The 27,997-nt window shown below is 38.1% G+C and overlaps 1 protein-coding gene across 1 annotated transcript; it reads left to right on the forward strand.

The window, feature by feature from the left end:
* The first annotated feature begins 1,079 nt into the window (after positions 1–1,079).
* hsd17b4 (hydroxysteroid (17-beta) dehydrogenase 4) lies at positions 1,080–27,997 on the forward strand. The gene is made up of 25 exons (XM_008418254.3): positions 1,080–1,252; positions 1,748–1,801; positions 2,345–2,452; positions 2,908–2,967; positions 3,060–3,081; positions 3,233–3,279; positions 3,416–3,500; positions 5,302–5,489; positions 7,681–7,772; positions 7,868–7,892; positions 8,035–8,163; positions 10,168–10,280; positions 18,742–18,854; positions 19,747–19,870; positions 20,101–20,152; positions 21,003–21,074; positions 21,516–21,619; positions 23,109–23,174; positions 23,552–23,621; positions 23,765–23,871; positions 24,249–24,335; positions 24,467–24,553; positions 25,068–25,206; positions 26,525–26,652; positions 27,320–27,997. The coding sequence occupies exons 1-25, from the start codon at positions 1,201–1,203 to the stop codon at positions 27,407–27,409; spliced, it is 2,214 nt and encodes a 737-aa protein (XP_008416476.1). The 5' UTR covers positions 1,080–1,200; the 3' UTR covers positions 27,410–27,997.

Consider the following 27,997-nt stretch of genomic DNA (forward strand, 5'->3'; position numbering starts at 1 on the left):
TGAATTGTATCTCTGGGTGTTTAACAGGCTTCTGCAGTACTTGATGGTCATGCAATCATTTGAATCAACTGTTCTGGATTAGAGGCACATCTAAAATATGCAGAGCCAGGGGGCGGTGAGGACCAGGGTGGAGAAACACTGTTCTAATTCATGTTATGTGAATGAAAAAACAAATAAATGTACAGCTGTTTGGTCTAAAGGAATAAGTTGGAAGTTAAGCTAACAATTCAAAAGAAAAAGGAGATCATAAATAATTTTCTAGAGTCAATCAGTTCATGCCCATCGAACTAGTAAAGAAGCATCCTGACATTTTGATTCACTTTGAAATAAAAAGTGGAACTTCTTGAAAGCTACATATAGACGTTTAAGAAAATAATTTTTAAGTGTTGTTTGGGTGCATTGTGAAGCCAGTTATACTTAGAAAATGCATTGTAAAAGTTTTGAACATTTTGGAAACTGTGCATTTACATTTTCAAACTTGGAAGTCAAACATCTGCCAAAATGGTTATTTCAAGTGTAAATATATATGTGATTTTACTAAGAAATTGTGTACTGAAAACACCTTGATGCCTCTGATTTAATCAATTAAGTATGAAAGCATTTGAGTTGTTTATCTAACTGTTACTTCCGTCTATCTTCATGTACTGACTAGAATTTTATTTGTTTATTTGAAACAGAGTAATAAGAAATGCCAGACTCTGTCATTTTATATTTATATTTAACATATTTAATTATCTATTTGTCTTAATTAACCCAGTAAATATGTCTCTGTTTGGAAATGACACAGACATCACCCAAGAATAATAAGACCATTTATCTTTGTTGAGTTGATCAACAAACGTCAGTGTTGACATTTGAAGACATGAATCAATCGGGAACAATACAAACAATACACAAACAAACGCTGGTAAGAAATTTAAAATAATTACATTTGTTTAAAACATAAAAGGCATTATTAAAAGACGTTAGAGAACAAGAAGCACTGTTTTAATACATTACATCAAACTGTACAGCCTCCACGTGAAACAAAGCGTCGCTAAAGCAGCGTCACCAAATCCAGGTATCTGATTGGTCAGGACTGAGACTCCCCCTCTTCATGCGGAAGTTGTAGTTCTCTGTCAGTACTGTCACTTTCTAGCATTCAGTCCTGCAGGTGAAGCATCGGAGTCGGTCTGTCCCTGATACAGAGAGTCCACAGAAATGTCTTTGTCATTCGAAGGAAGAGTGGTGCTTGTCACTGGCGCTGGAGGAGGTAAAACTGCAGCTCCGTGTGCTGTCCGTCACTTTAGATAGCATTTAGAGCTTTAGCTTCGGATGCTAACTGGCTAAATGTGGCTGACATTTGTTTGGAGAACTGTTTAAGAGAAAAGTTACGAAAGCAGCTTGTGCACCACACAGCTATTTTACGTTATATTCCACGCCCATTTGTAAATCTGTATATTTAGCTGATTGCTAAAAGTGGCCACGACTCTGCAAAATTATTAGCAGATATAGAAAATCATTTTTATGATTAGATATTAAACACGTATGTTGCTATTTTATGTTCAATAAGATTGTTTCATTTGTAAACTCGGGGAGCAAAGTGCAAATAACGCAACGACCTATTATTACTCTGATGTAAGTGTGTGAAAGGGCACAAGCTGCTTCATGCATGTGCCCTTTCATGTGCCCTTTTGGGTATTTGAGTCTGGTGGAAAATTTTGCTTAACTTTATAAATATTTTTTTTTTCTGTGTTCCTTTCTACAGGTCTTGGCAAAGAATATGCACTGGCCTTCGCTTCAAGAGGAGCCTCTGTAGTTGGTAAATAATTAATTACATCTAAACTAATTGCTTGATTTTCAGAATAAAAGCCCTGCAAGCTTTGCACTCTGTTGACATGAATGGAAACGTTATTACCTAGGGTTTCCGTAATTATGTTTAATGAGTTAGTTATATTGCTTCTGATCATGTATAAAAGCAACATTCTAAAGAGGTTCTATTATAAAAAAATTAACTTTTTTGAGCTTCATATCATAGTACTATTCCATCATCCAAAACTCTGTTTCACATGTTTAGTTCTGAAGAAATTATTTGTGTGGAGGTACACTTATGTAGATAAGCTGTACTGTATAAGGTATTTGAGATATGTGCACTGCAGTTATTGCAACAGCAGTGATTGGATTTTAAACTCGCCTGCGATTGTCAGTAAAAATAAATGCTGCCTTTAATATTGACTTTGAATGCTCCTCTCATCTCTGACCAAGAATCTCCTTTAGTTCAATTTTCGCTTAGGGTTATCTGTTTTGGAGAACTGCACAATTTGCGCTGTGTTGCTAATCTTTGTCTTCTTATTTTGCAATAAAGTGAATGACCTTGGGGTAGACACAAAAGGAGGTGGAAGAAGTTCTGCAGCTGCTGATAAGGTGGTGGAGGAGATAAGAGCAAAGGGGGGCAAAGCTGTGGCAAACTATGGTGAGAAACATGGACTTCCCTCTATTAAATGTAGTATGTTGTTTATTTGATAGCAGATAGAAAACCTGTGACTCATTTTACAGCTTGTCCCTCTGATGAGTTTGTTAGTGAGTTTTGATAATGATAGGACCCCATATTATTTTATTTTTTGCTTCTTCAATGTGAAAAAATAAATCTTGTACAGAAAACAAGGCTTCCATGTGTCTTTCTAGTATTTTTTTTTTATATCAGATTTCTTGTAGGGTGACCAATCAGCTAACTAAATGCCAGATTGTTGCTTTTGTAGTCAAAAATAGAATAAAGTTAAGCTTTTTCTGATTGTTTTTGTTATGTATTTTTGAACTCTTCCTTTTTTTCTCTTTGAAAATGGAATCAGAAACAGTGGAGCCGAGATTTAGATCTAAACTAATATAATCAAGTCTTAAAATCCTCTATATTTTCTTTTGTGTACATAGATTCTGTTGAAGATGGAGAGAAGCTGATCCAAAGTGCCCTTGATGCCTTTGGAAGAATTGGTTTGTATTTACTTTTGGAAAGCTGTAATCAGTAAATGATTTTTAGTGGTGGTTTTTCTAGAATTTATTTTGATAATATTCTTCTTTTTCAGATATTGTTGTGAACAATGCTGGGTAAGTCATCCCCCAGTTATAATTATGGAGATCCTCTGGTATTAGAACGCAGTTATTACAGTAATTAAAGTGTGGACCATTACAATAATGTGAAAGTGAATTTTAAGTTTCAGCTCTTACATTGTTATTCTTTTTGCCTTTGTTTACCCAGAATACTTCGTGACCGTTCATTTGCCAGGACCAGTGATTTGGACTGGGGTAAAGAGATTGTGTTTGGATAAAAAAAAAAAAACTGTTTATTTATTTACTTATTTATCAGAAACTCAAGTTATGAGTCAAGTCACCTGGATACAGATAAAAAAAAGTATTTTTCTTATGCTTGTTGTCATTTCAGACCTTATTCATAGAATCCACTTAAGAGGGTCATTCTTGGTAACACGAGCTGCCTGGAACCACATGAAGAAACAAAATTTTGGCAGGTGAGGATCAAAGCAAGCAGCTGCCAGTTGACATTTACACTCAGGCTCAGGAGAGATGCAATTCTGGCTCAAAAAGGGTTTGTAATGGGGTAATCTACAGACACATCTCAAAAAATCTCTAGGTTTTTCACAAATTCAGCTGTAAAATCTCTTTATGTAGATTTGTTGTTACATGTATATAAAAACAACTGACTATTTACAAGAAGTGAGAACTGTGGAAACAACAGAGTTATAAAGATTTATTTAGTTTGTTGGGATCAGTGATGGTCAAGGAGTCTCAGAGGAAGGACCTATGAGAACGCTCCTTTGTACACCTGGGATGCAGCAATCTGCCACTGAAGGAGCTCTACTGTAAATATAGTTTTATTTGCTTTACTCTAAATAGAGAAGAGTAAATAAGAAAAAAAATTAGGTTTTGGGCCTTTTTTGTCTTCCTTTTTGATGAAGTATCAAATAGTATTTTGTGGAAAAGAAGAAAGAGGTGAACTCAAATGTTGCTGTTACCATGAATGGCATATTTCTAGAGTTTATTATATATGTTGTTATATATCACAGGAAAAGTACTTTGTATTGATTTGTGTTTTTTAACACACCATGCCATTTATGTTGCAATAAATGCATCTTAGTTGGACATGTAATTATGTTGCGTGTTACGATCTTTTCTTTTATAAGACACTTTGAATTCCCTTGCACAACTAATGGCCACTGAACAGTAATAAATGTTAATTACACCTGCACTGATCTATAGAAATGCATCTAGCAGTGACAGGTCTATTTAGATGTGGCTGTTTTGGATTATAATTAGCGGAGGAAGGTCGTTAGCTTAAAGTAGGAGGCAGTTGCCCTTCATGGGTTCATAGAAGCTGCTCTGCTTGAAATGGAATATTACGTTTTAAACACTGACTTAACTTTTTCTGCAGAAACTTTCTTTGCACAACAGCATGCTGCTGTTGACCAAGTCTAGCAGAAAGCAGTTGAAAATAGTTGTGCGAGTTTTAAATCAATACGCTGACAAATGCTATTACGGTGTTTTTCTTAATAGAGACAGAAATCATTTTAAATTCTCTTTTGTTTGTCTATATGTTTTCCATTTCTCATGTTCAGGCCTGAAATTCAATCTTTGTGTGCAGCCACCCTAAGTAAAGAATTTATGGCGCACTTGAAAGAAAAGTCATATCGAGGAGACATAAAAGAAAAGGCGAAATGTCAGTCACCTGACTCTCCAATTCTGTCTCTCTGATGGCGTGGAGAAATACTGTCACTGAACAGCTTTATCCTCTCTACCAGCTATCTGATGCAGCATTTTCTCTGGGTTGCTCTGTAAATGCCAAAAGATTTGTGCTCCTTGTCCTTTGTGCATAATAGCTATTGATGTGAAAAGCATTTTGTCATTGCCAGTCCCTTGGAGATTGTATTGTTGTACACTGTATGCTATGGATCACTACTTGTTTTATAAGCAGTGAGGTTTTGCAGATGTCTCCTGCAGTTAATGTGGCATTGATGCTTAACCTTTTTACTTCTTCTCAACTGAGTCGAACCGCCTGCACGAGATTGTGCGCACAAGTAATATCCTGTGGGTTTGATGTATAAACATCCCTGAGCTCCTAAATATGAATTGGATACTCTCACGGTTGCTGAAGAGAACATATTCTTTATTTGCAATGACTAGGTGCTTAAAGATGCTCAGCATGCATGGAAAGTATCTTTCCTGTGAGATTGTGTGTGGGTTGTTGCTGTCTCCTGCTCCTGCTCCGCAATTTCTGTCAAAGTGCTTTAACTCGGCCTTGTCTTCTGTGACCAGAATCATCATGACTGCGTCAGCTGCAGGCATTTATGGTAACTTCGGCCAGGCCAACTACAGCGCTGCCAAGTTAGGCCTGCTGGGGCTGGCTAACACTTTGGCCATCGAGGGACGCAAGTACAACATCCACTGCAACACAATCGCTCCTGTGGCGGGGTCCCGCCTCACGGAGACCGTCATGCCGCCAGGTAATCAGAGATGGCATCGTTACACTGAACTGGTCAACATAAGGAAAATAGATGTAAACCACGCCCTTTTCTCTTTTTGAAAATGTTAGCATATGTCAACAAAATGCTTACTTTAGTTTTATCTTCTATATTCTGTTTTCTGTGCTGCGGTGAAATCCATTTTTATCATCTTTATTAGTTTTTACTTACCTGCATGTGGTTTTATTAGACAGTTGTAGTCTCAGGTTTTGTCACCACGGTTTCTATGGATATGGACGAAAATTTGGCTGAAGGATGTATCACGATTTCATGTCAGTTGATATCGATAATTATTGATTTTGAGTTTTTTTTGTTCTTTTGTTCCTGCCAAACTAGTGACGTGACCTTTCCTGTTTTTTTTCCACAATTTTCGCTCTTAAGTCGTTTTTTTATTTTTAAGCAGATAAGAGGTATGGCAGCAAAACCTTAAACTGCTCCTGCACGTTACTCAGCAGACTGTTGTTAGGTAACCAAAGAGTTACCTAGCAACCAAAGAGTGAGTGAGTTAGTTGATGCCAACAACCTTGATTAGCTGACAAGGAGAGGTTGAGCAGCTAAAGCCTCTAATGCCTGTAATGTCTACTTCACAGAAATGATAATAAAGCATTGGTTATCCACAATAATATGAAATAAAGCTCGGGACAGCTTTTGTAGTACGCCCCAATACATATGAATCATTAAAAGTTAATTTATTAATTTATTTTAGTCAGGAAAGTATATTGTGCATATATTCAATTCAGAAAAAGCGATACATTCCTCTTATTTTCTTATCTTTGATAGCTTACAGCTCAGGAAAATTATTACATAAGTCTCAAGATTAAATTCAAATATGTCTTGTGTGCCCTTTTCTTCTTTCCACTTAATTTTCCATTTGTTTGCTTAATGCTCAGATGCAGCTTCTTTAGAAATTGCCTTTTGTGCCTTACCCTGTATGTCAGTGGTCTCAAACTCCAGTCCTCAAGCGTTGACGTCCTGCAACTTTTAGGCGTCTCTCTGTTTCAGCACACCTGGCTCCAAAATTAGTTAATCAGCAGATATCTGCAGAGTTTGACTGCATACATGCTAGTGAGGCAGTTCAGCCATTGAATTTAAGTGTGCAGGACAAGGAGAACATCTAAAAGTTGCAGGACACTGACCCTCTAGGAATGCAGTTTGAGGCCACTGCTCTAGGCATTGTCTGTATTTAAAATCCTTTTTTGTTGCTGGTTTTTGTGCATCTGATTACATGAAAAACAAGTTTGGGTTACCTTGAGCTGAAAGCCATAATATAACTGAATTACTGAAATAAATGTATTTTTCAATCATATCCAACTTTCTGAGATGAAATTTACATGCCGCCTAGTAAAACTACCCCAAAAACTAGTTATTTAACCAGTCAGTGAGTTAAAAACGAGACTCTGTGCTTGTGTTTTAGCATCATAAAGACCAGGACGATGGTGCTTGTAAGTGCTTTTGGTTCACGGACATGCTCTGTGACTACAGCTCTGTTGACGCGGGGAATAAACAGGAATGGTTTTGTTGTCATGCCGTGCTTGTCTGCAGTAGCATCTGTCACGCTGTGCTGTGCCAACTGTCTCAGGATGGCCTCACCTTGGTAAATGACTTGGTTCCATATGTTCATGCTCACTGACTCAGACTTTTCTGAAAGACAAAGAACAGAACTCACCCTGGTGCAAACATGGTGAACGCAGCGAGGCAGAATTCCTCCTCTCTTATCACCAGGGGGCAGATATTTTAAGCACACATACTGTATGGCGTCTGAAGGTAAATATTTCATAGCTGATGAAGGGTATTAAAAGAGTTTGCTATAATGGGCTTCTAACTTCTATACCGGTCGATTTTTAACGGAAAATTATTTCCTCTGTTTTTGCAGCTCATTCTGTTTATTTTTACTATTAAAAATATTAACCTTAAAATAAAAGCAATCAGCCTTGTGGTGCATTCAGATCTGTTTGGAGAGGATACTAAAAAAAAACTTTAGATAACTGGTAAGTACCAAGAGTGATCACATAAGGAGATTTTATACTGCACATAAAGATTAAAATGTATAGATGTAGCGTCCGTCCGTCCGTCTCTCTATCTGTGGTTTATGCAGTGTGTATTGCTAGTAGAGGAATCGTGGACTGTAAATCGACTCTGCTTCGTATTAAATGTTTGTGTTTTGTGTCTTTAGACCTTGTGGCGTCTCTGAAGCCTGAGTACGTTGCCCCTCTGGTTCTCTGGCTCTGTCATGAACAATGCCAAGAAAATGGAGGACTGTTCGAGGTAAAATAACTGTCCTGCTGGACAGTGACAACCTTCAAAAGAAAATTTTAATCTGAGTATGTGATGGTTTATTCTCATGTTTCCTTTTCTTGCAGGCTGGCGCAGGCTGGATTGGTAAATGTGAGTTCTGTGTAGTTTTCCTGAAGAGATGCCTGCATGTGTTTGTAACATCCATTAGCTCCAGGCTCCTTTGTAATGTATGCGTTGGATTTTTACCGGGCGGTGACCCCCTACCCCTCGTTTGTGTGTACCGCGCGCGCAGTACGCTGGGAGCGAACGGAGGGCCGGATTGTGAGGCAGAGGAACAAACCGATGACTCCTGAGGGGGTCCGAGACCAGTGGGATGCGATCTGTGATTTTGAAAATGCCACCAAGCCAGCTAATGTACAAGGTCAGTGATACCTGAGGCCAATTATGTGCTCCATGCTGCAATATTTTTTTTTTATTAATACACATGTAGACTGTAATGTGAAGAAGCATTTCCTTTTATAGATTGTTTTTGTTCTTTCAGATCATTAAACTAATTTTAAAGGTGACCCATTACACCAGTAATTACAGTTAATAGGCTTCAACAAAAACCAAGAAGTACTGTTAAAGGTCTCGCAAAGAAAGGGAGAAAGTCAAGGTGAAAGCAATGTTCAGTCTGAACAAGTGCAATTTTCCTGGAAAGGTCTGATGGAAACAGAGAGGTTGTCCAACGCTGATTATTATTTCTCTCCGCCTCCTCCGGCCGTCTCTGCTCTCTCAGATGTTAAGTTGGGGGCCGCGGGGGGTTGGCGTTAACCGAACGGGGGAGGTTTTCCCACAGGTTGTGAGCGGCTCTCATTAGCATGGCTTTGTTGTGCCTCCTCATTTGTAGCTTAATGCGAAGACTTGTTGCTGCCCGTGTTCGGTAACCACTCGCCACTGATTGATGGTAATGAGCGGCTTTAGTCTTCCCTCAGATTCTGCTTCCTCGGTTCTCTGGGATTGCTTTGTCGTGTTCATGTTGCATGCATAGGTATTTAAATCTTTACACTCCACTTTCAGACAACGTAAAGAAGGAACTAATAAGTATAACAATGAGATTTTTAGGATCTTTTTTTCAAGCTACATCTAGACTGGTATCTTTAATTAAACTGTTGCTTGTGTGTTTTCATGATCTTAAATTAGATATAGAATTATTATTTCTCACAAGGATGACATGTTAGTTATTTAAAAGCTACATTTGGATTAGTATGGAGTTTGATCTTAAGTTTTAAATTATATTTTATGCTTGTTCTAAAAGTTTTTTTAAAAAACTTTTTTAGACTATAACAGAAAATATTCCATATATCTTTTGCTAAAGGTATTTTTCTTGTAGTCAGAGTCGCAGCTGTATTGCATTCATCGCCACTGAAGCTCGTAGTTTCTTTAATGATTTAGTAATTGAGTCTGGTTGTTTCAACATATAAAAAATCAGCTTGGTTCATTTAAAATATTTAAAATATATACATTTTACTGTTCTCAACAAAAAAACACCAGTAAGTTGTTTTGTTTCTTGTGAAACTCTGTAAAATGTGATTTCAGTTATGGTGATTTTTAGACAAGATTAATTCAATTCAATTCAAAAATACTTTCTTTATCCCGAAGGAAACTTAAACGTTGCAGTAACTCATATCATCCAAGAATCTTCAAGGAGTTGTTGTCGGAAATGCTGCAAGGATCTCCAGTAGCAGTCAGTCTCGCTGCCCGAAGAGGCCTCTGTCTGAAGAGAGTGTTACTGAAATGCCATGAAATTCTACTAGCTCAGGTTCTGGGCACTTTTCCACAGTAACATGTAATTATATCAGCTGTTAGCAAGCATTGCTAATTCACCTCAAAGTTCAGGTATATTTTGAGTGCTTAAGATGCTAATCAGTAAAAAAATAAAAATAAAAAGTAAGAGCAAAAATACTTCCAGCTGCACAGAATCCAAAACCAGAGGAAAAAATTGTTCAAAAAAGCAACTCCTCAACCAAACAATGAAAGAAAGTCCACAAAACGAACAAATCAGAACTAAAGCGACAGAGCTAGTCCAACATGGTGGACCAGATGCATACCTTTTATTTTTAATTTAAAAAATTACCACATTAAGTTGTACTAGACAACCTCCGGAGCAAGTTGTATTTATGTCTTGTGGTAGATGGTAAGAGCTAATTGAGAAGATTAGTGCCACCTTCTGCTCTTTTCTCTGTTTGTGAAATATACATCTTACATCTGCAGGGCTTTTTTTCCAGTTGTAGTTTTTTTTCCAGTTGGACAGAGTAGTTGTACGTTAGATCATATTACAGAACAAGAAGCTGCAGCTCATCATTATTAAAACTTTCTACGGTTTTAATGGTTCCGAGTTTCTTCTCCTGTTCTGTATTTTTCTTTCTTTCTGGTCTTGTTGCAGAGTCTCTGCATTCAGTTGTGAGTGTGCTGTCTCAAGTGGAGTCAGATGGAGAAGTTGGTGCAAATCCAGCAGCAGCTGCCGCCTCCGGAGCAACAGGATCAGGGTTTAATCCTGTAAGTTAAGATGCAATTTCTGCTCCATTTTTCTTCGACACTGGGCTAAGGATCGCTGAATTTATTTTCATCACACTTCCCTCTTTATCCCTGTTGTAAACATTTTTGCACCCTGTTGTCAGGTTATGAATAATGTTTGGATTCAGCAAGCTGAGAAGTTCATGGTGGGCTTATTCTAGGGATTCTGAAACGTAGTTGAAGCACTAGATGCCTCAGACTTAAGGGGAAAATATAGTTTTCTAGTCCGGATCCGGATATTTTAACAACTAATATTCAAGTTTAATGCAAACAATTAAATAATGCTCATTTAAAAATTAAAGTAAAAACTATTGCAGGAAGATTTTTTTCCCTTTGGAGTTGCACTATGATTGAGATTTTGTTAATTTCCCGTTCAGTCTCATCATATTAGACATTCTGAATATGCAGAACTTAATTTTATTTATTTTTATCATTTATTTTTGTGTCTATATACATGAGTAAATCCTTCATTTACTTTTTTTGTAGGATGTTGAAAAAGAAAAATGTTTTTTTTAAGTAAAATGTAAATATCTAACAAGGTAAAAATAATTCTAAATAAGTTGCAAATTTGAGGAGTTGAAACAAATGTTCGCTGAGCTAACAAGTTATTTAGATTTAACTGATGCAGTCAAACGTCAAAGTTGTAGATGAGTGGACAAGAAAACCTAAATAAAAATATTGTTGATCAGCAAATGCATCCTTCAATCTCAGAGAGAATCTATGACTTTTCATTATAAGTGCAAAATTTGAACACATAAATTCATTGTATAAACCTATCAGAATAAAAAGCTGAGAAGTCGAGTGGGGGCCTCAGTCTGACCCAGGCAGACAGTCAGGTTTTTGTTAACAAAGAGATTGTTTGCTTCCTGCAGGTGACTCCATGCAACAGTAAATGTATTTCAGTTTGGCAGCCTTCTAGTTTGCGTATTTAGAATAGTGGATGATTGACTTTCATTTATCTTGGTTAGTTACCGTCAGTACTGCACATAGTTACGTGTTGGTTGCTAAGACAAATGAAGGCGACATGGAAATCATCAGAAAAGAGTTTGAAATCACAGTCAAGGCGCCTACATATGTTTGAAGAAGCTGGAAAAATATGGAAATTGGCTTTTGTGATTCTCAGCTTTTGATTAAGACAAGAAAGATATGTGTTGAAAAATGTTTTGGGAAATTACTGTTTCCTAAAAGTTGGAAATCCAAATTTCCAAAAACAACTTCCGACTTTTTTTTCTTCTTGAAATTATTTTAAATTGAAAATCTTCTTCTATGATTTGCCACATCAGAGTTTGGATTGAATACTTTAACCCTCAGTGGTTTTGTTTTTCTGTTTCTGGTTGGGAACACAAAAACACCCAATTAAAAAAATCTTTTTTGACCAGTATGCCACCTTAAATCAGGGTTTTGAACTGGACCTACAGTTCATAGGTTAAGAAATTATCAAAGGAAGTTTTGAAATAACTTTTGTTTTCAGGTTTCTCCATCCATACTCTCTCTGTAGGATTAAACTGTGCAATTATTTCAATATTTCGTATTTACTTAGTCAAAGTATAATTTAGACCACTAGAAGTGATCCAGAAGTCAAAGACATAAAGTGTGCTCCCTCATTTTTTGCTCTGCTTGTTTCATTGTTCAGGCACCCATGGTGACCTCTGCTTGCATTTTGTTTCTTCTTATGTTGGCTGCACTTATGAAGAGCTTTAGGGTTTCACCCTGTGGCCTGTGGGTGTGACAACAAAGGACATAATGACTTCTGAAAGTACGCGGCTGTAAGCTCTCTGGCTCTTTCAGACGTTGCATCTCATGACTCTGTAATAAACCCACACAGCATAAAGTCAGGGACGATTATTCCCTCTTTAGCAAAGCTCCTACAACATACATTCTGCAGGAAGGTTGATATCCCCCGTAAATCTGAAAAGTCGACACACCAGACAAGCGTCTGCTCAGATTAGCTTTTTAAAAAGATGACTGCGGACAGCAGAGTATCTCCCCTCAGTAGGTGTTTGTTCACGTTTCTGTGTTCCCACTCACTGAACTGCGGACGCTGAATCTGTGACAGCTCACATATTGCAGTTGCTTAAATAAAAGATTAGCACTACAGTAAAATCACACCATGTGCAATGATTATCCACAAGGACAGCAGCCGCCTCACACTCGTAGCGTGCAGTAGTCGCGTTCAAACTTAAAATAACTGCATTAAAATCATCCTCTCCAATGGAGTTTAGTTTATTAGAAAAACTGTCATCAGAATAATTTATACGATGAAAAATTGAAATCTTTGGGTTCGGTGCAGCATGAAGACTGCAGAAATGCTCACTGGAGCTATAACAGAGGCTAAACGGGGTGTGTTCTTTTAAAAATATTTTTAAAAAATCAGTTCTTTTTTTAAAATCCTGCGGTGGATGAGCAGCCCTCGCCGTGCTCATTCAAAGATTTTATAGTATTGTTCCTAAAATGTTTCCATCTCTCTCTGGTATCTCTGTCCTCCTCACTTTGTTTCTGCTGCCTGCTTGGGATTTGGAAGAGAGTCGCACTGTAGCCTGAAGATAAACATCCCCATTGTGTCTTCATTAGACTGCATGCGTGCGTTTGTGTGTGTGTGTGTGACAATGTGTGCAGCTCCGCTAGTTGCATTTGCATTCTTGTCCTTGCTGTGCAACGCATTGCTTAAGTTACACCAAGCTGTGCTGCCGCTGTGCTTGTGTTTATTTTATGACATGCTCCTCTCCAAGTGCACAACTATCTTACCAGCACTAAATGGTTTTATGTGTTTAGATGTTTGAAGGAGGATGTAAGGGCAGTAAAAAGGTTACACAGTTTCAGAGAGGCCGCATGATAATTACAGACTGTAGTTTCCTATTCAAATAACTCTGTTGTATTATTCAGAATTGTTTCTGTGCTGCTTTCACAACATGGCATGTAAAACTTCACAGATGCTTTTCAGTTTAATGCTGTTATGCAATTCAGAGGCTACAAACTCTCTGGATGAATCTCTTATCAACTAAAATAATTATATGTACTTCTCTGGTTGAATGCAGATGTTGATACTTGTAAACGATGCTGCTGTCCTGCCAGGTCCTTCTTGAAAAAGACATTTTTACCTGGTTAAATAAAGGTTATTTATTATTAAAACTAAGAACTATTAGAACTGAGTGGACCCAGCAGTGCGAAAGAGGATATTAAGATTCTCCAACTGTGGTAATGTCATTATATTTTACTTGTTATAAAGACACCACTAAATTTCAGTATTAGAACTTATTTAACATAGATAACACTGGGCAATAGCCAAAACATCGCCTGGGGTTTTTCAGCTGGTTTAGGGTCATTTTGATGTGCCAAATCCAAAAATCACATTGGTTTTGCTCAATCAGGTGAACTTTCTGGACTATGGATGCAGCATGAGCATCAAAATGCATGACTTGTTCTCACATATGGATCGGTTTCCTGAGAATCTAGGATCAATGAGTGAGGAGCAGCGGGAGAAAGTCCATCAGGACAGAAAAGAAAAGGAGAATTTTGCACAATGAAGACGTAATGTTCAATTTACATGTACTAAACCTTATCAGTGTTTTATTATTCAGTTTACAGAAATCCAAGTTTGTAACTTGTAAATAACACATATTTTTTTCTCCTAAAACTTTTTCTGGATGATTGAGAATAATGGATGTCATTATTGGGTTCAGCAGTGCAAAAAAAAAAAGAAAATAACACAGACAACTTCCAAAGAATATTTTTTGTAGCAATATGGTTGCACAGATTTTTATTTAAGGATATGAGAGTAAATGGGGTCACATTGCTTAGATTTTTGAATTATTTCCCCTCCACTTAGCACAATTACACATCATTATTCTGTTCTGTTGCATAAAATTTCAGTAAAATACACTGAAGTTTTGAGCTTAATGCAGGGATGTCAAAACTTTTTACCAGGTAGGCTTTGTAGTAAAAATTTGTATCATTTTTATCGTTGTCACAATAGTACCACAAAATATTGTGATAAAGTTCTAAGTCCATATCGCTCACCTCTATGGAGAGCCATTTCGTCCAAAATTAAATAAATAAATGTATTTATTTTCCCTATTATTTATTTATTTAATTTTGGCTGAAATGGCTCTCCATATGTTACACCTCTGCAGTTATGTAATGTGACAAAATATGAGTGAATACTTTTATGAGGAAGTGTAATAATACTGTCTATCCAGATATTAGAGAATATCAGTAGTTGTATAAATTGATGCAGTGAACCTAAAAACAGAGGAATAATGCAGGGAAAATAACCTCTATGTAACTAGATTTTTAAAGATCAACTTGCTAAACTATCATATCACAATATTTGCAGTTTTGAATAAAACATTGAACCACCTTTAGAAAAAAAAACACAGCATAATGTTAATTTGATTGTGATTTTTCTTTTTTCTTCTTCCCCCGATATTCTCAAGAGGCAGTGGGATTAATCTCTGTGTGAACACATGAAAGCATATAAAATGAAATCAAAAAGGAGTGTGGGAACAGTTCTGAAAGAACGCCATTTCCCACATCTGCATTTTAATGCAGTTTTAATTAAAAGCGAGCCTCCAGAGGCTGGGCTTTATGGTGATTTCTGACCAACTGAGAGAAGATATTATGCAGAGGGAATCGCACCACTCTGCCAAGCAGGATTGTTTTAAGCTGAGGCTCTGTGGTCATTAATATGACAAATCAGCTGCAGCAGGAGAGCTGTGACTGTAATGCTACCACAGAGGTGTGATAATGCTATACGTTTCTCACATTTAATAACTGATTGATATGAATGAGCCGCTGCAATCCCTTTCCAACTCTGTTTGATTCATTCTCTTTCTGAAGTTGGTATTGCTATATTTTAGGTTTGAGCACACTCAAACCTAAAATTAAGGTTTGGACATTAAGCATTCAATTAGCACTGTAACAGGAGCCTGAGGGCCGACGAGTTTTTGTCTGGGGGAGACGGAGATGTGGGAGTCATATCAATTAAATACATACTTTTTAATTAAACATAAAAATCATTAACTTGATTACGTTATTCATAATTTCTTATTCAGAAATTAGCTCCTGGGTGAGATGTTATTTAGCTTCTCCCCTCCCCCCCAGTATAAACAAGGATTGGGCAAAAGATTAAAACCACTTTCTGGAGCAACATAAAGAATCTGCACATTTTCCCTGAATTGAGTTAGTTAGCTTCTTCTCCTCAACACTGTTTTCTCTTGGCTTAATTTTCAATGCTGCATCTATAGTTGGACGATATGGTTTCATACCTATCAATATTGATAATTATTAGTTTATTGTTTAGAATATATGAAGTACTGCCAAACTAGTGGCGTGACCTTTTCTGTTTTATCCACTGCTTTTACTCAATTTAGTCTTTCTGATCTAAAAATGCAAAGCGTGAGACAGGAAGTACCATGTGGCCCTGATAGGGGGCAGTGCTGAGCCCCATAGGCACAGTGGGTAACAGCTGCTCTTCTTCTACACATTGAAAAACTGAAAACAAATCAGTCAGAATAGAATAACCCCTACTGTACGTTTTGCAAAGAGCATCCAGAAACAGTTATTTAACAGGAATTATCGTGTCTAAAGAATTTTTTTGAAAGAATATAATATCTGTTGTGAAAACTGAGTGTCAACATTTCAAATTATAAAGTATGACCATGTTATTTTTTTCTTTTCATGGAAAGAATACAAGGTTTCCCCCAGAAAACTTGCTAAGCCCTCTGGTTGGGGCGCTCGGCAGTCGTTAATCCAGCGGCAAACATAAAAAGAAAAACCTTAAATAAATAATCGATGCTTGTCCTGGTGGTGGCACAAGTTATATTGTTATTATAAAGCCTGGTGGCCCACCAGGCTTATAATACACTGGGGAAAACCCTGGAGTACGAATGCAGGCAGATGACTGGTAATTAATCTAATTCTTATATTTGGCAAATTTCATATTCACAAATGTAAATTTTCATCATCTTCACCCTTTAGTTTTTTTTTGTTTTAGTTTAGCTAATCAGACTATATTTAGCCACTATTCCCAAGAGATGCTAACACACATGACTGTGATGTCTGTAATGTCTTCTTTCTGTTTTTCTTTTTCTTTTTAACAATGTATTTACTGTAGAAGGCTTCATTTCACATTTTGTGTTCTGTTCCTCATTTTTTGTATTTGTAAACAAAGATTTTATCTCAATAGCTTCAAAAAAACAACCAAAAAAACAACCCGAAAATAGTCAGAATGGAATGGAATTGATTCATAAGCCTTTTTCATCTCTTCTCTGCTTTGTTTTCTTTAATGGAGGCTGAAGTTTAGATTCTTGGGTTCAGTTCAAAGCTTAAACATTTTCTTAATTTCCAGAAAATGCATGAAAGGAAATTTACATAACACAATCGTCTAGTATCGTAAATAAAAGAACGTTTATAAATCTTTAATGATGTTTATTGGGTTTTTTATGTGATAGAAAACCAAAAAGTAACTCATAATGGTGAAGCTTAAGGAAAATTAGTTCTGACAGCTTTTTGCGAGTAAAAATCCTCAAAGTATGGCAACGATTTGTAATCCATCCCCGTCTACGCTGATACCCCAAAGTCCATTGCAACAAATTATCTTTGTCTAATTAGTAGAAAGTCCATCTGTAAGTTTTGTGAAGGACTCAGAGGTTTGTTAGAAAACAAGCAGCTTCATGAAGACCAAGAAGCAGCTGGTATGAAATAAGATTGCATGAAAAAAGGCTACATGTGGTGCTAGCATCATGCTGTGGGGAAGCTTTTGTTCAGCAGGGATGATCAGAGCTAATGGGGGGGGGGTGAATGTTTCTAAAAACGGGAGAATAATGGAGAAAAGCCAGTTGGAGACAGCAAAACATTTCTAAATCCAGCACTGGATTTAACCTGTTGCCTTCAGAAATCACTTAATTAGTAAATATTAGTGGTGGGATTTGATTACATTCTTTAATCAAATTAATTGCTGGGGCTTTAATTCATTAATTTAAATGAATCGTATTTTAACTGAAAACTAAATTTTGCCAAAATGAACATTTTCAATTCAAAAAGTGTTTTTGCTGCTAAATTATTCAATAAAAAAAACATATGAGCTCAACAACAAAGAAACATGCAAATACAAACGTTCTGGCTCTGGACCTTAGTGTATATTAAGAAGATTAATTATACAAGTTTTATGCAATTAAATTAACTCGTTAAAGTTCTCTCCTTCGTAAATAGTTGTTTTTTTTCCCAGGGTGAAAATATTTAAGTCTTCTTTGTCACTTAGCCTGTGACAAATAAGACTATGTTTCAAGTCCAGCTACTACATTTTTTATTTGTGTAATATTATGCTAAGAATAAAAACAGAAACATGTTTGGTTTTTTTTAATACTTGTTCTGGAGCTGGAAATTAATGACCTGAGGTTCTGCCAGATGTGCTAAAACTGCGGTTGATGACGGTCTGAGAACATTTCCGACGCTGCGGATTGCCTCACCTCATTGATCTTTAGGACGGCTTTTGTTGCTCGGTATCATTAACTGTTAATTACTGTTCAGCTCAGGAGTTTGTGGCCATTTCCAGGCCTCCCAGTGCCTCCGATGCAAACACAAATCGAAGTTGGCTCAATTCTTGGCTGCCTCTCTCCACCCATTGTGTGATTGTGCTGATCTCTCACAAAGCCCAGCCCGATCCCGGCCTGGAGCGCAGCCCTGAGCTGCTGATTCTCCCTTGCTTTCAGAGACCACCCTCCGCTCAAAAGGCTCAAAGACTGCTAAAAACACACTGTGAATTAAATTCATCGGCTACTGAATATAAAAGTGTTATTCACTGAAAACAGGAAGTGTTCATCTTTTACCATAGTTTACTATGTTTAGCTAGTGGTCGTATTATTTCCTTTTTGTAGCAAGCACCTTGGTTTGTATTTTCTGTTATTTATTCTGTTTCTTAATCTGTTGCAAGGGATTAAAAAACTCCATCGCACTTATTTCTTAAGGATGCAAAGGATTAAAATAATCATATGAAATTATTTTGTCTACTTCAATTTAATGTTTTAACTCCTTGCTGATTCATAAGGGTTATATAATTTGTTGATTTTTGCCTCTCACTTTCTTCCAGTCTTTTCTTTATGAATATATGATATATATTTTGTTAAGTCTTACACATGCACGGTATTTTCACTTGCTGCAAAAGCAGCTGTCCTTTCGGGACTTACAACTAAAGTTGGCAACCTGGATACTGGGATGGGTAGTGGTTGATTTTTATATTTAATATTAGTTGTTGGCAGCAGAATCTGAGGGTTCTGTTTTATTTGGCTTAGTTTGAGAGGGAGAACAGACTTTTTCTGCATTCGGACCACAGATTTTAATGTGTTTTATTTGGATTTTATATGAATATGGTGCATAATTGTGAAATAGAAGACAAATGGGATCTGAGAGGTAACTAAATAATAATAATAATATTTTTTTTCTCCAGGCGGAAGCTATCGGACAAAAACTTCCCTCAAGCTCGTTCAGCTTCACCTCTAACCAGTGCATTCTCTACGCGCTGGGAGTCGGCATGTCCACCAAAGATCCAGACAGCCTCAGGTTTGCTTCTGCTTTTTATTTGTGTGCCAGAAAACTAGCAAATTGTTGTGAGAACCCCAACAGATTTGACTGTTCAAAGCTGCATTAAAAGGCAGTCATCCCTGCTACTGACCAAATGTTTACCGTTTTAATTCAAGAAAAGTTGCACAAAAGAGAACATCTCCAAAAAATGTTTTTGCTACATTTTCTGGCATTTACCAAATAGAAATGGTTTTTGTAATTTTAACCGTCCTAAAATAAGAGAAGTTTGGTGGGATTTATCTTCAGACAGGGAAGAAAAAAAATGTTTGTATTTTTTTATGTGGTGTATTTAAATATCTGATTTCAACTGTATATTGTTGTGTGCAGGCATTTAATTTTTAGCAAGAAGGTCATTTGGTAGAAACGACCTTTATTCTCCCGCAAAGAGAAAATTCAGGAGTAACAGCAAAAAGTTTTTCAAGTGTTAAAAACAATATATAAAGTAATAAGATTAACAATAATAATAATAATAATACAGTGTTTACCCACGATTTGTTGGGATTATTTCCGTGTAATGAATAGTTATTATTCAAAATGGCAAAATTGGTTTCTATTGTGTGTAACTGATACAAAAGGTTGAAATTAGTTTTTTTTTCTTCTTCTTGGGCCATTTCAAAACGTAAAACGTTGCTATATTTTAGTTTATCTTGTCCCTGCTGCAGGTTTATTATTAGGAGTAATAAATGATATCATATAATGCTGAACTGAAACTGTCTTGTTCATTTGTGTTGCTTTCATGCCTGAATTTTACTGAGAGAAAAGTGCATGAACCCTGCTTGCTTCATTGTCATGCATGTTCTCCCATCTGTGCAACTGTTTCTGTCTTGGTGCGCTTCTTCACACCTCACCGACACTTTGCATCTTAACGTAGGTTCCTGTACGAAGGGCATCAAGACTTCAGCTGCCTGCCCACGTTCGGGGTCATCCCCTCGCAGGCCGCCACGATGGGCGGCGGCCTCAGCTCCGTCCCTGGACTCAGCATAGACTTCACACAGGTCAGGAAACGTGCAGATTACTCTCCAGGATGCCCGCCTGTGCCGTCTTGCACACAACTTTGTATATACACAACTTTGCTGTTTGTAAATATGTTGATGCAGATTTATGTCCATATGGGATATTTCACACATCCTTGCACACAGAAGAAGAGTAAATAGTTCGCTGCTAATGCTAATGAGGCTGCGAGACTTTCTGGTGAATGTGTGTCACAGCTGTTGTGTTGTTTCAGGTTTTGCATGGAGAGCAGTATCTGGAGCTTTACAAACCTCTGCCTACTTCAGGTATTTACCCCCTGATGCTACGCAGTGATAAATTAGGGTTGTAGTTCATCATGAAAGGAAGTAAACGCTCTTTCAGTGTCATTTACTCAGGCTTATGAAATATTATTCTCTTGGATATTTTAAATAATAAGCAGTTAGTTCTTTTACATTTTACTGGTTGATAAATTGAAATTATTGCGATAAACAATAATATTGTTGTTTTAAGACTATTTTTAAGTTGTAGCATTAATAACTATTATTATTATGTAAATATCCAAATTGTGTGTACTTTATTTATTTGTATTTTACAGCCTAAAACTCTATTGCTACTTAATAAATACAATGTATTCATATTAATTTGACATGCTTTCTGTTTGATTTCTCAGATAACATTCTAATTTTGACTTGTCTGAAAACATATAAAGAAATTAAAAAGGGTTGTTTTATTACCTGTTTGGTCTCTTGAACTGGGCCTAAAGTATTTTTTGAAACGTGGTTTGAAACCCAGAAGCTTGTTGTTGCTGTTTTTTCCCTCAGAAACTCTTCTAGTCACATTTCTATTTATGCTCAGCTGCTGGATTTTAAAGAGTTTTACCAGCTGTGACTCTGTTTTTACATTTCAAACGACTGTAGCCCACAACTGCATGCATCAGTATTTCTTTTTATCCAGAATATTTTAGCAGACAGATGAGATGGGTGGAAAATAATGCCACTCTGTCAGTTTTTCCAATCGATTAATCGCTCTGATAATCGATTTTCTTGCAGAAATCAACAACCATCTTGGAAATTTAACGTCGACTGGTTCTTTTTTGAATCGAGATGTTGCAGAATTGTAAATATTTTAATGTTAAGCATTTAATTGTCCCTCCAGGCACCCTTACATCTGAGACCACAGTCGCAGACGTCCTGGACAAAGGATCCGGAGCCGTCATCCTGCTGGACGGTGGGTTTTGATTTACCCTTTAACAGCGCAGAATTTCCATCATACAGTGTATTTATTCAATATCCATTTATTTTCTTCAGTTTAATGTATTTTTTGGCCTCACAGATCCCTCTCAGGCTGAATTAATGAAAGTTAATTTACAGTCTGTGTCTGCAGGGGCCAGAATAACAGACTGTGAATGGCTCATACGTTTTGTGTGGCAATTCCTCCGTGATGAATGTTATTTAAAACCACTCTGATCTATAATTAATCCATCTTAAACCAGGAAACTGTGGGACCTGGGGTTTTTTCTGTGTGTTGACTCGGGAGAATGTCAATAAAATGTCCTCGCTCACATTAAACCTGTTAGCTGTGGTGAAAAGAGAAGCTATACTGTATGCAGTATGCAGAAATTTGTTTTGGGTTATCATGTAAAATGCCAGCATTTGCTCTGTTTTGCAGTGAACACCTACAACGGCGATGAGCTCGTGTGCTACAACCAGTTCTCAGTGTTTGTGGTTGGAGCCGGACGCTTCGGAGGAAAGAGAAGCTCAGACAAAGCTAAAGTATGTCAAAGCCCTGTGTTGAATGTTTGCTTAAGAGTCATGAAAAGGCTTTTCAGATTGAAACAACTAGTTAGTGGACTGGGAAGCAAAAAGCTTGTTGAAATGTCCCAGTTTGTTTGACTGTGAAGAGGCTCGTCAGCTCTGAAATACAAATTACAAATTATTGAAGCTTTTTAAAAAGATGGCAATAAATGAAGATTTCATCAAGTAAAGGGAAGGAAAACAATTCAAAGATCCTCGTCTAAACCCTACCTACTGTAAAAAAAAAAATAAAATAAAAAAAAAAATATATATATATATCTCACAGCCGTTATAGAGAAATTTCCAGATCTGAGTTGGATAAAGTGGAAAACATCCTTTGAAATTAAAACTTTATCCAAAGAAGGAATATTGCAATAACTTTGTCAGTAAATAATCAGATGTTTCAGTGATTGGCGAGACACCTTGGAGCAGCATGTGCCAGAATACGCTTCCATATTTAATACCCTTCACACTCATTAAATCAATCTCTTATTGCAGCAGCACAATTTTATGCAGATAACTGAATGTTTCCACTAAACAGGCTATAGAGGAAATAGTTGTTACTCATGTCTGGATCTTAATGTTAGTAGAACTGTAGATATTTTCTTTTGGTCTTTAAGTGGAGATTCTGACACTTCACAAACTACTTTTAAAAGGTATCACGTATTTTCCAGGCCCACCGTGGCGTTTTATACCACATTTTTTTAATGGTTTTACCATAAGTTGTTATAAAAATTCTGTATATCTCAAAGATGACTTAAAAGAGATTTTACTTTGCAATTTAATGTTTGAAAATGCGATAAATGTGACTTTCTATTACTTGCTGTATAGATTGTGGATTATAATCTGACATCCATTAAAGCTGAGGCAGCTGTTCAGTACAAGTAAGAAAGATTTTGGCAATTTTTGAGAAAAATCTGCAATAAATTCCCAATTATTTATTAGTGCAAAAAAAGTGTGGGGATTTGTTGATTTTGTGTGGATTTCAAAGGTAATTCTCAAAAAACTTTATGGGCTGATTGATATAATTTGGCAGTAAACGGATAAAAACTGCAATGATTTGATTGATAAAATAATATTTAAGAAACTTAGTGTTTAGTCTGAATCCTAGAGGGCCACATAAAAAGCCACGACGGATTTGACGCATGTTCTCTACATCCTGGTCACAAGTTCACATACGCTCATTGTGGGCACAAATATCATAAATATCCAAAAGCTGCATCGATAATTCACCTGTTTCCACTTATTAAATGTTAAAAATAGAAAACTGTTGCTGGAATCAAATCACACTTCTCCACATTTGTGTGCATCTACTATTCCCTGCTGTCTATGTGGATTTTACACTCGTTTATTTACCCTTTACAGCATCCCGGTTTTTTCACATATATATAACTTGAGAAAACTGTTACAAATGCTCCATCATATTTAACAGTTATTTTTTGTTTTGTTTTGTTTAAATTTCCCCCAGGCTCCTCTGCCTCCACCCAAGCGCGCACCAGATGCTGTGGTGATTGAATCAACCACAGGAGACCAAGTGAGTGCGTCTGTGTGGGTTTTGCTGCAGAATAAATCAGCCGAATTGATGATGCAAGGGTGAAAATAGAACATGTTGGGTTTTCTTTTTACTCCTCTCTGCAATAATCATTAAGTTTGAGTCAGAGTATGTGTGGCGACGGAGAGTTTGAGCGCGGGTTTTCGTGTCAGAGAAGAGAGATTTGCTGACTGCAAGATGCCGTGTGAAAGCAGCGAAAAGAAAAAGAGAAATCCCCCAAGCATTTTTAAATGACTGCATCTGTATCACTTCAAAGGCATTCTTATTTTAGGTGTCTTTATGATAATTTAATTTTATCCCACATGAAGTTATGAATAAGATATAAATCTAAACAATGTCTGCTCCCCCGGCGGCTGCAGGCCGCCTTGTACCGTCTGAGCGGAGACTGGAACCCTCTGCACATAGACCCCGGCTTCGCCGCCATGGGAGGTGAGAGCAGAACAAGACGAAACGCCGTTCGGTCCGGACTCCCCGTCCTCTTTTGGGTTTTTTTTCTTCTTCTTACTCAAATGATGTTACCACCATCTCATTTATTCTTGCTAATGCTGTGTTTAAAAATGCTGTTTGGTCAGGCTTCAGGGCTCCCATCCTGCACGGCTTGTGTTCGTTCGGCTTCGCGGCGAGACACGTCCTCAAGCGCTTCGCCGACAACGACCCGGCGAAGTTCAAGGCCATAAAGGTGAGCGTTGCCTCTCTGGGGTTTCAGATCAAATGTCTACATTGCTGCAAAGAATCGTCACTTAGTTTCCACATGAGATTTGATGAAACTGTTGAGAGTAGCTCTGTTTTCACCTGCAGGTTTATTACAGCACTGAATTGTTGCAAATGAAACAAAATATGGCCATAAGGTAGAGATGTTCAGAGTCGATGGGAAGATGAACGTAGCTAAAAGCAGGAGAATCCTGGAGGAATGTCTGTTAGGCTACGTTCACACACTGCAGCCTGAAGTGACCGAGTTACGATTTTATTTTTTCCTTAATGCCACCTGTATCTGATTTTTTTTTGTCCATGTAATCCTGTAGTTATGTGTCCACTCCCTTCTCGCTGCTCTTTCAGGTCCGCTTTGCGAAGCCCGTGTTTCCGGGTCAGTCGCTGCAAACCGAGATGTGGAAGGAGGGCAGCCGGATCCACATCCAGTGTAAAGTGAGTCTCTCTCTCTCTTTTTTTTTTTCTTCTTCAGCAGCAGCGAGGATTACACCCTCATCACGAGCTGCGGTGAAGAGATGAGCCCGAGCCGCCTGTTCTTCTGATGAGCTCTCGTCTCTTTCATGCAGGTGAAGGAGACGGGTGACGTTGCTCTGGCTGGGGGCTACGTGGATTTGCACAGCACATCAGAAGCTTCTCCTGAAATTCTCCCTCAGGTACATGAAGTCTGGGAACGAAAAAAAAAAACGAAAAAAAAAAACTACCCTCACTGTCAATTATTCCACTGTAATTCGTTTTATTACATTCTATTTTTGGTGGCCTCATTTCTTTCCATTGTCAAAGGGGGCGGACAGCGGTGGTCATGCTGGCCTTTTTATTCAGCAAAAATAAATAAATAAAAATGTCGCCTCGTTCATTTAGGGGCATCAAAGTGAGCAAATGAAGCTCAGTTCAGATTTTTATTGAGATGATGGCGGGTTAACCACCCAGATTTATCCTGTGATTGCAGGGAAAAGTAGATTTCTGCTTGGACTTTGCTATTTGGATTCTATGTTATGCAACATAATGAGGAGCTCTAACTCAGAAAATGTTGTTTTACAGATTGCAGAAAGAGTTTTCACAGGTTGTTTGATGTGTGCGTTTTCCCTCCACGGGCCTCCCACCACTCTGCACCTTTGATTCAGACAAAACGGGTGTATATTTTCTGCCTTTTCTCTGCTCCTGCTGCAGGGAGGAGGCCTTCAGAGCGACCTGGTGTTCGCAGAGATCGGGCGGCGCGTTAAAGATCTGGGCTCAGAGCTGGTCAAGAAGGTGAACGCCGTGTTCGGCTGGGAGATCACCAAGGGCGGCGAGAAAGCTGCAGAGTGGAGTAAGTTGCATGAACACAAACATTTTCATTATTATCGTTCAGCAAAAACTTTTATTTCTGTTTAGAAAACTAGATGGGCATCACTTAAAAAAATAATGTAAGAATAAATGGAAAAATATACATATTTTCTGTTTTTATTTTCATTGGAATAAAAAATTCCCTCAATAATCAATGGAGAAAAAAAAATCAAACTCTTCCTATAACTGCTGAACAACGTTTTGCATAATTTTTTCTACCGGAAATAATTATTCTGTGAGGTTGGAAGGTTTTTCCAGAGCTGCATAATCGACTTTTTCACGGCAGTCCTAAATACGATCTTTTACAAATTTCAGCCGCTTCTTATTCAGATACGCATCTGACTGTTTTCAAAGCGTCGGCAGTCTCAACATTCATGTCGCATTTTATCTGGCTTTTACGTCATTCTTGTGAATGAGTCTGTAATTGAAGCACATCACATCACAATCCCACCACTGCTGGTTTTAACTACGTATCCAAACTGATTGTTCTACAGGAGTTGCTCCACAAAACACTGTTTCTTTTTGTTGTGCTTTCTTTTTGCTAGTTTCCTTCGTCTTATGATCTTGGGATGATACTTTTGGCTCCCGTTGTTGAATGAACTATAAAATCGATCCGTAAATGGCTCCTCCCATTCCTGCTCCCATAAACAAAACGTGCTTGTTTGACATTAACGTTCCTCTCTTTGGGGTCGTAAACTGTCTCATTACGGTCGCATTTAATTAGTTTGAACAACAACACACAAAAAAAAACAAAGCGGAAAAAACAAACATTGGATTTCAGCAAAAAATAGAGACCTGCTGTGTGAATGCAGCCTGGGAGAAAACTGAGAGGGGACCTGTGGATTACAAGAGGAGTTCTGGAGTGAGACAGCAGTGAGGTGTGCTGTAGGTTCAAGGTGGAGGTGGGAGTGCATCAAGGATCGGCCCTAAGCCGCGTCCTGTTTGCTTTGCTAATGGACGAGCTAACAGACGAGGTTAGAGAGGATTGTTCGTGGACTACGATGTTTGCAGATGACTCTGTGATGTAAGAGAGGACAGGAAGTTGGTTGGTGTGAGAGTAGAGGATGCATCAGATTGGACAAAGTGGAGACGGATGTGAACAAAAGAGAACCGAGATTAAAAATGTCACTTTTTGATCCAAGTTAAGCTGATGTCACTGATGTCACTGATGTCGACGTTTAAAACCAGATTTAGTTTTAATTCTGTGCTGGAATTTGAAGCCTAAAACGAGTCGACGGAAAGTGGAGCTTTTTGTTTTCTAATCCGTCTTCTTGTCTGTGTTTCCTCCGCTCCCCCTGCAGCCATTGATCTGAAGAACGGCAGCGGCTCTGTGCTCAGAGGGCCGCCCGGCGGGAAGGTCGACGTGACCTTCACTCTGTCAGACGAGGACTTCATGGAGGTGGTGACGGGGAAGCTTCAGCCTCAGAAGGTAACGTCTTTGAAGCTCCTCCGCCTGCGTCTGGGAAACTTCCGCCTCGCATTTAGTAATCGCCTCCCGTTTCAAACGGCCGCTGCGACGGCGAACCACTTCCTGTACATTCTGATTACGGGGAAAGTTCCTTTGAGGCTCCCCTTCGATCCATAACGACGTCCTGCTTGATCTCGTCTCGTCAGATAAAATATGGAAGCGGCGATCTCTCGGAGAGCCCTCAGCGCAGACAATCAATCGCCGCTGCTTGTTATGTCTGTGGCATCCCATCTGTCGGTGGGAGTGGCCGCCGCCACCGCGCAGAATTCATGCGCTTCCTGGAGCTCTGCTTATTGATCTCGGGCCGCCTGCGTTCGTCTTTATAGAAAGTCGGCGGGCTGGAGATCCCTCGGGCTGGTCTTCTCCTCTCTGCGGTGATGAAAGGAGCAGCTGGGGGCAGATTAGCTGACGGAGTTGAAAGAGGATCTACTAACTGTCTTCCAGGGTCATCATAACCCCCTCGTTGGATTGATATCAGCCGAGCAGAGCAAAGAAAATCCTCATCAGAGGCTCGGTTAGCTTTCATCTGCGCAGGGATCATCTTCGTCTCCTTTCATCTTAATTTCCTGAACGCCGCTCCGCTCTCTGATGACAAATGCTGCAAATAAACGTTTGTTTTTCTTGTTAGGCCTTCTTCTCCGGCAAGCTGAAGGTGAGAGGGAACATCATGCTGAGTCAGAAGCTGGAGGTCATCCTGAAAGACTACGCCAAGCTGTGAGCGCCGCCGCCAACCAATCAGACAGCTTCAGGAACCCGACCTCATCGACTCCCTCCTACTTTGTGTTTGGTGACCATTTCTTGGCTCTCTAGGGAAATTCATCAAAAAAAAAAAAAATTATAAAAAAAAAAAAATTACCCACTGAGACATTTCAGGAATTAATTTATCTCCATTGAATTAATTTAAGGACTGCCAAACGGCCTAATCCAAGCATCAGGTGGGGAAATGTTTCAGTTCATTCACATCTTTAGCTGCTCAAGTCCCTTCAGAATATTTGATTAACCACATTTTTCATGAGTCGTGAATGTTTATTGACGTTTTAATAACGCACAAGTTGAATTTCTTAACGTCTCAGTTAAACTGAAATAATCATATCTAGAGCAGCTTTTATGATTTATATTCTCTTTTCGTGACTAATTTACCAAAGTCAGAGGCAGTTTGATGTATCTGATGCTCTAATCAGCTCAGTTTTATACTAATGTAAACTTTTGCTTTATTTCAACTTTATTTGTGTAATTTAATGCAAAGTAACGTTTGCTCTTGTGTAATAAATTGTGACTCTAATTAAAGCCTTAATGTGCTATCTCA

Source organism: Poecilia reticulata, chromosome 9 (genome assembly GCF_904066995.2).
Source record: "Poecilia reticulata chromosome 9, P_reticulata-male-v2, whole genome shotgun sequence".
Taxonomy (NCBI): Eukaryota; Metazoa; Chordata; class Actinopteri; order Cyprinodontiformes; family Poeciliidae; genus Poecilia; species Poecilia reticulata.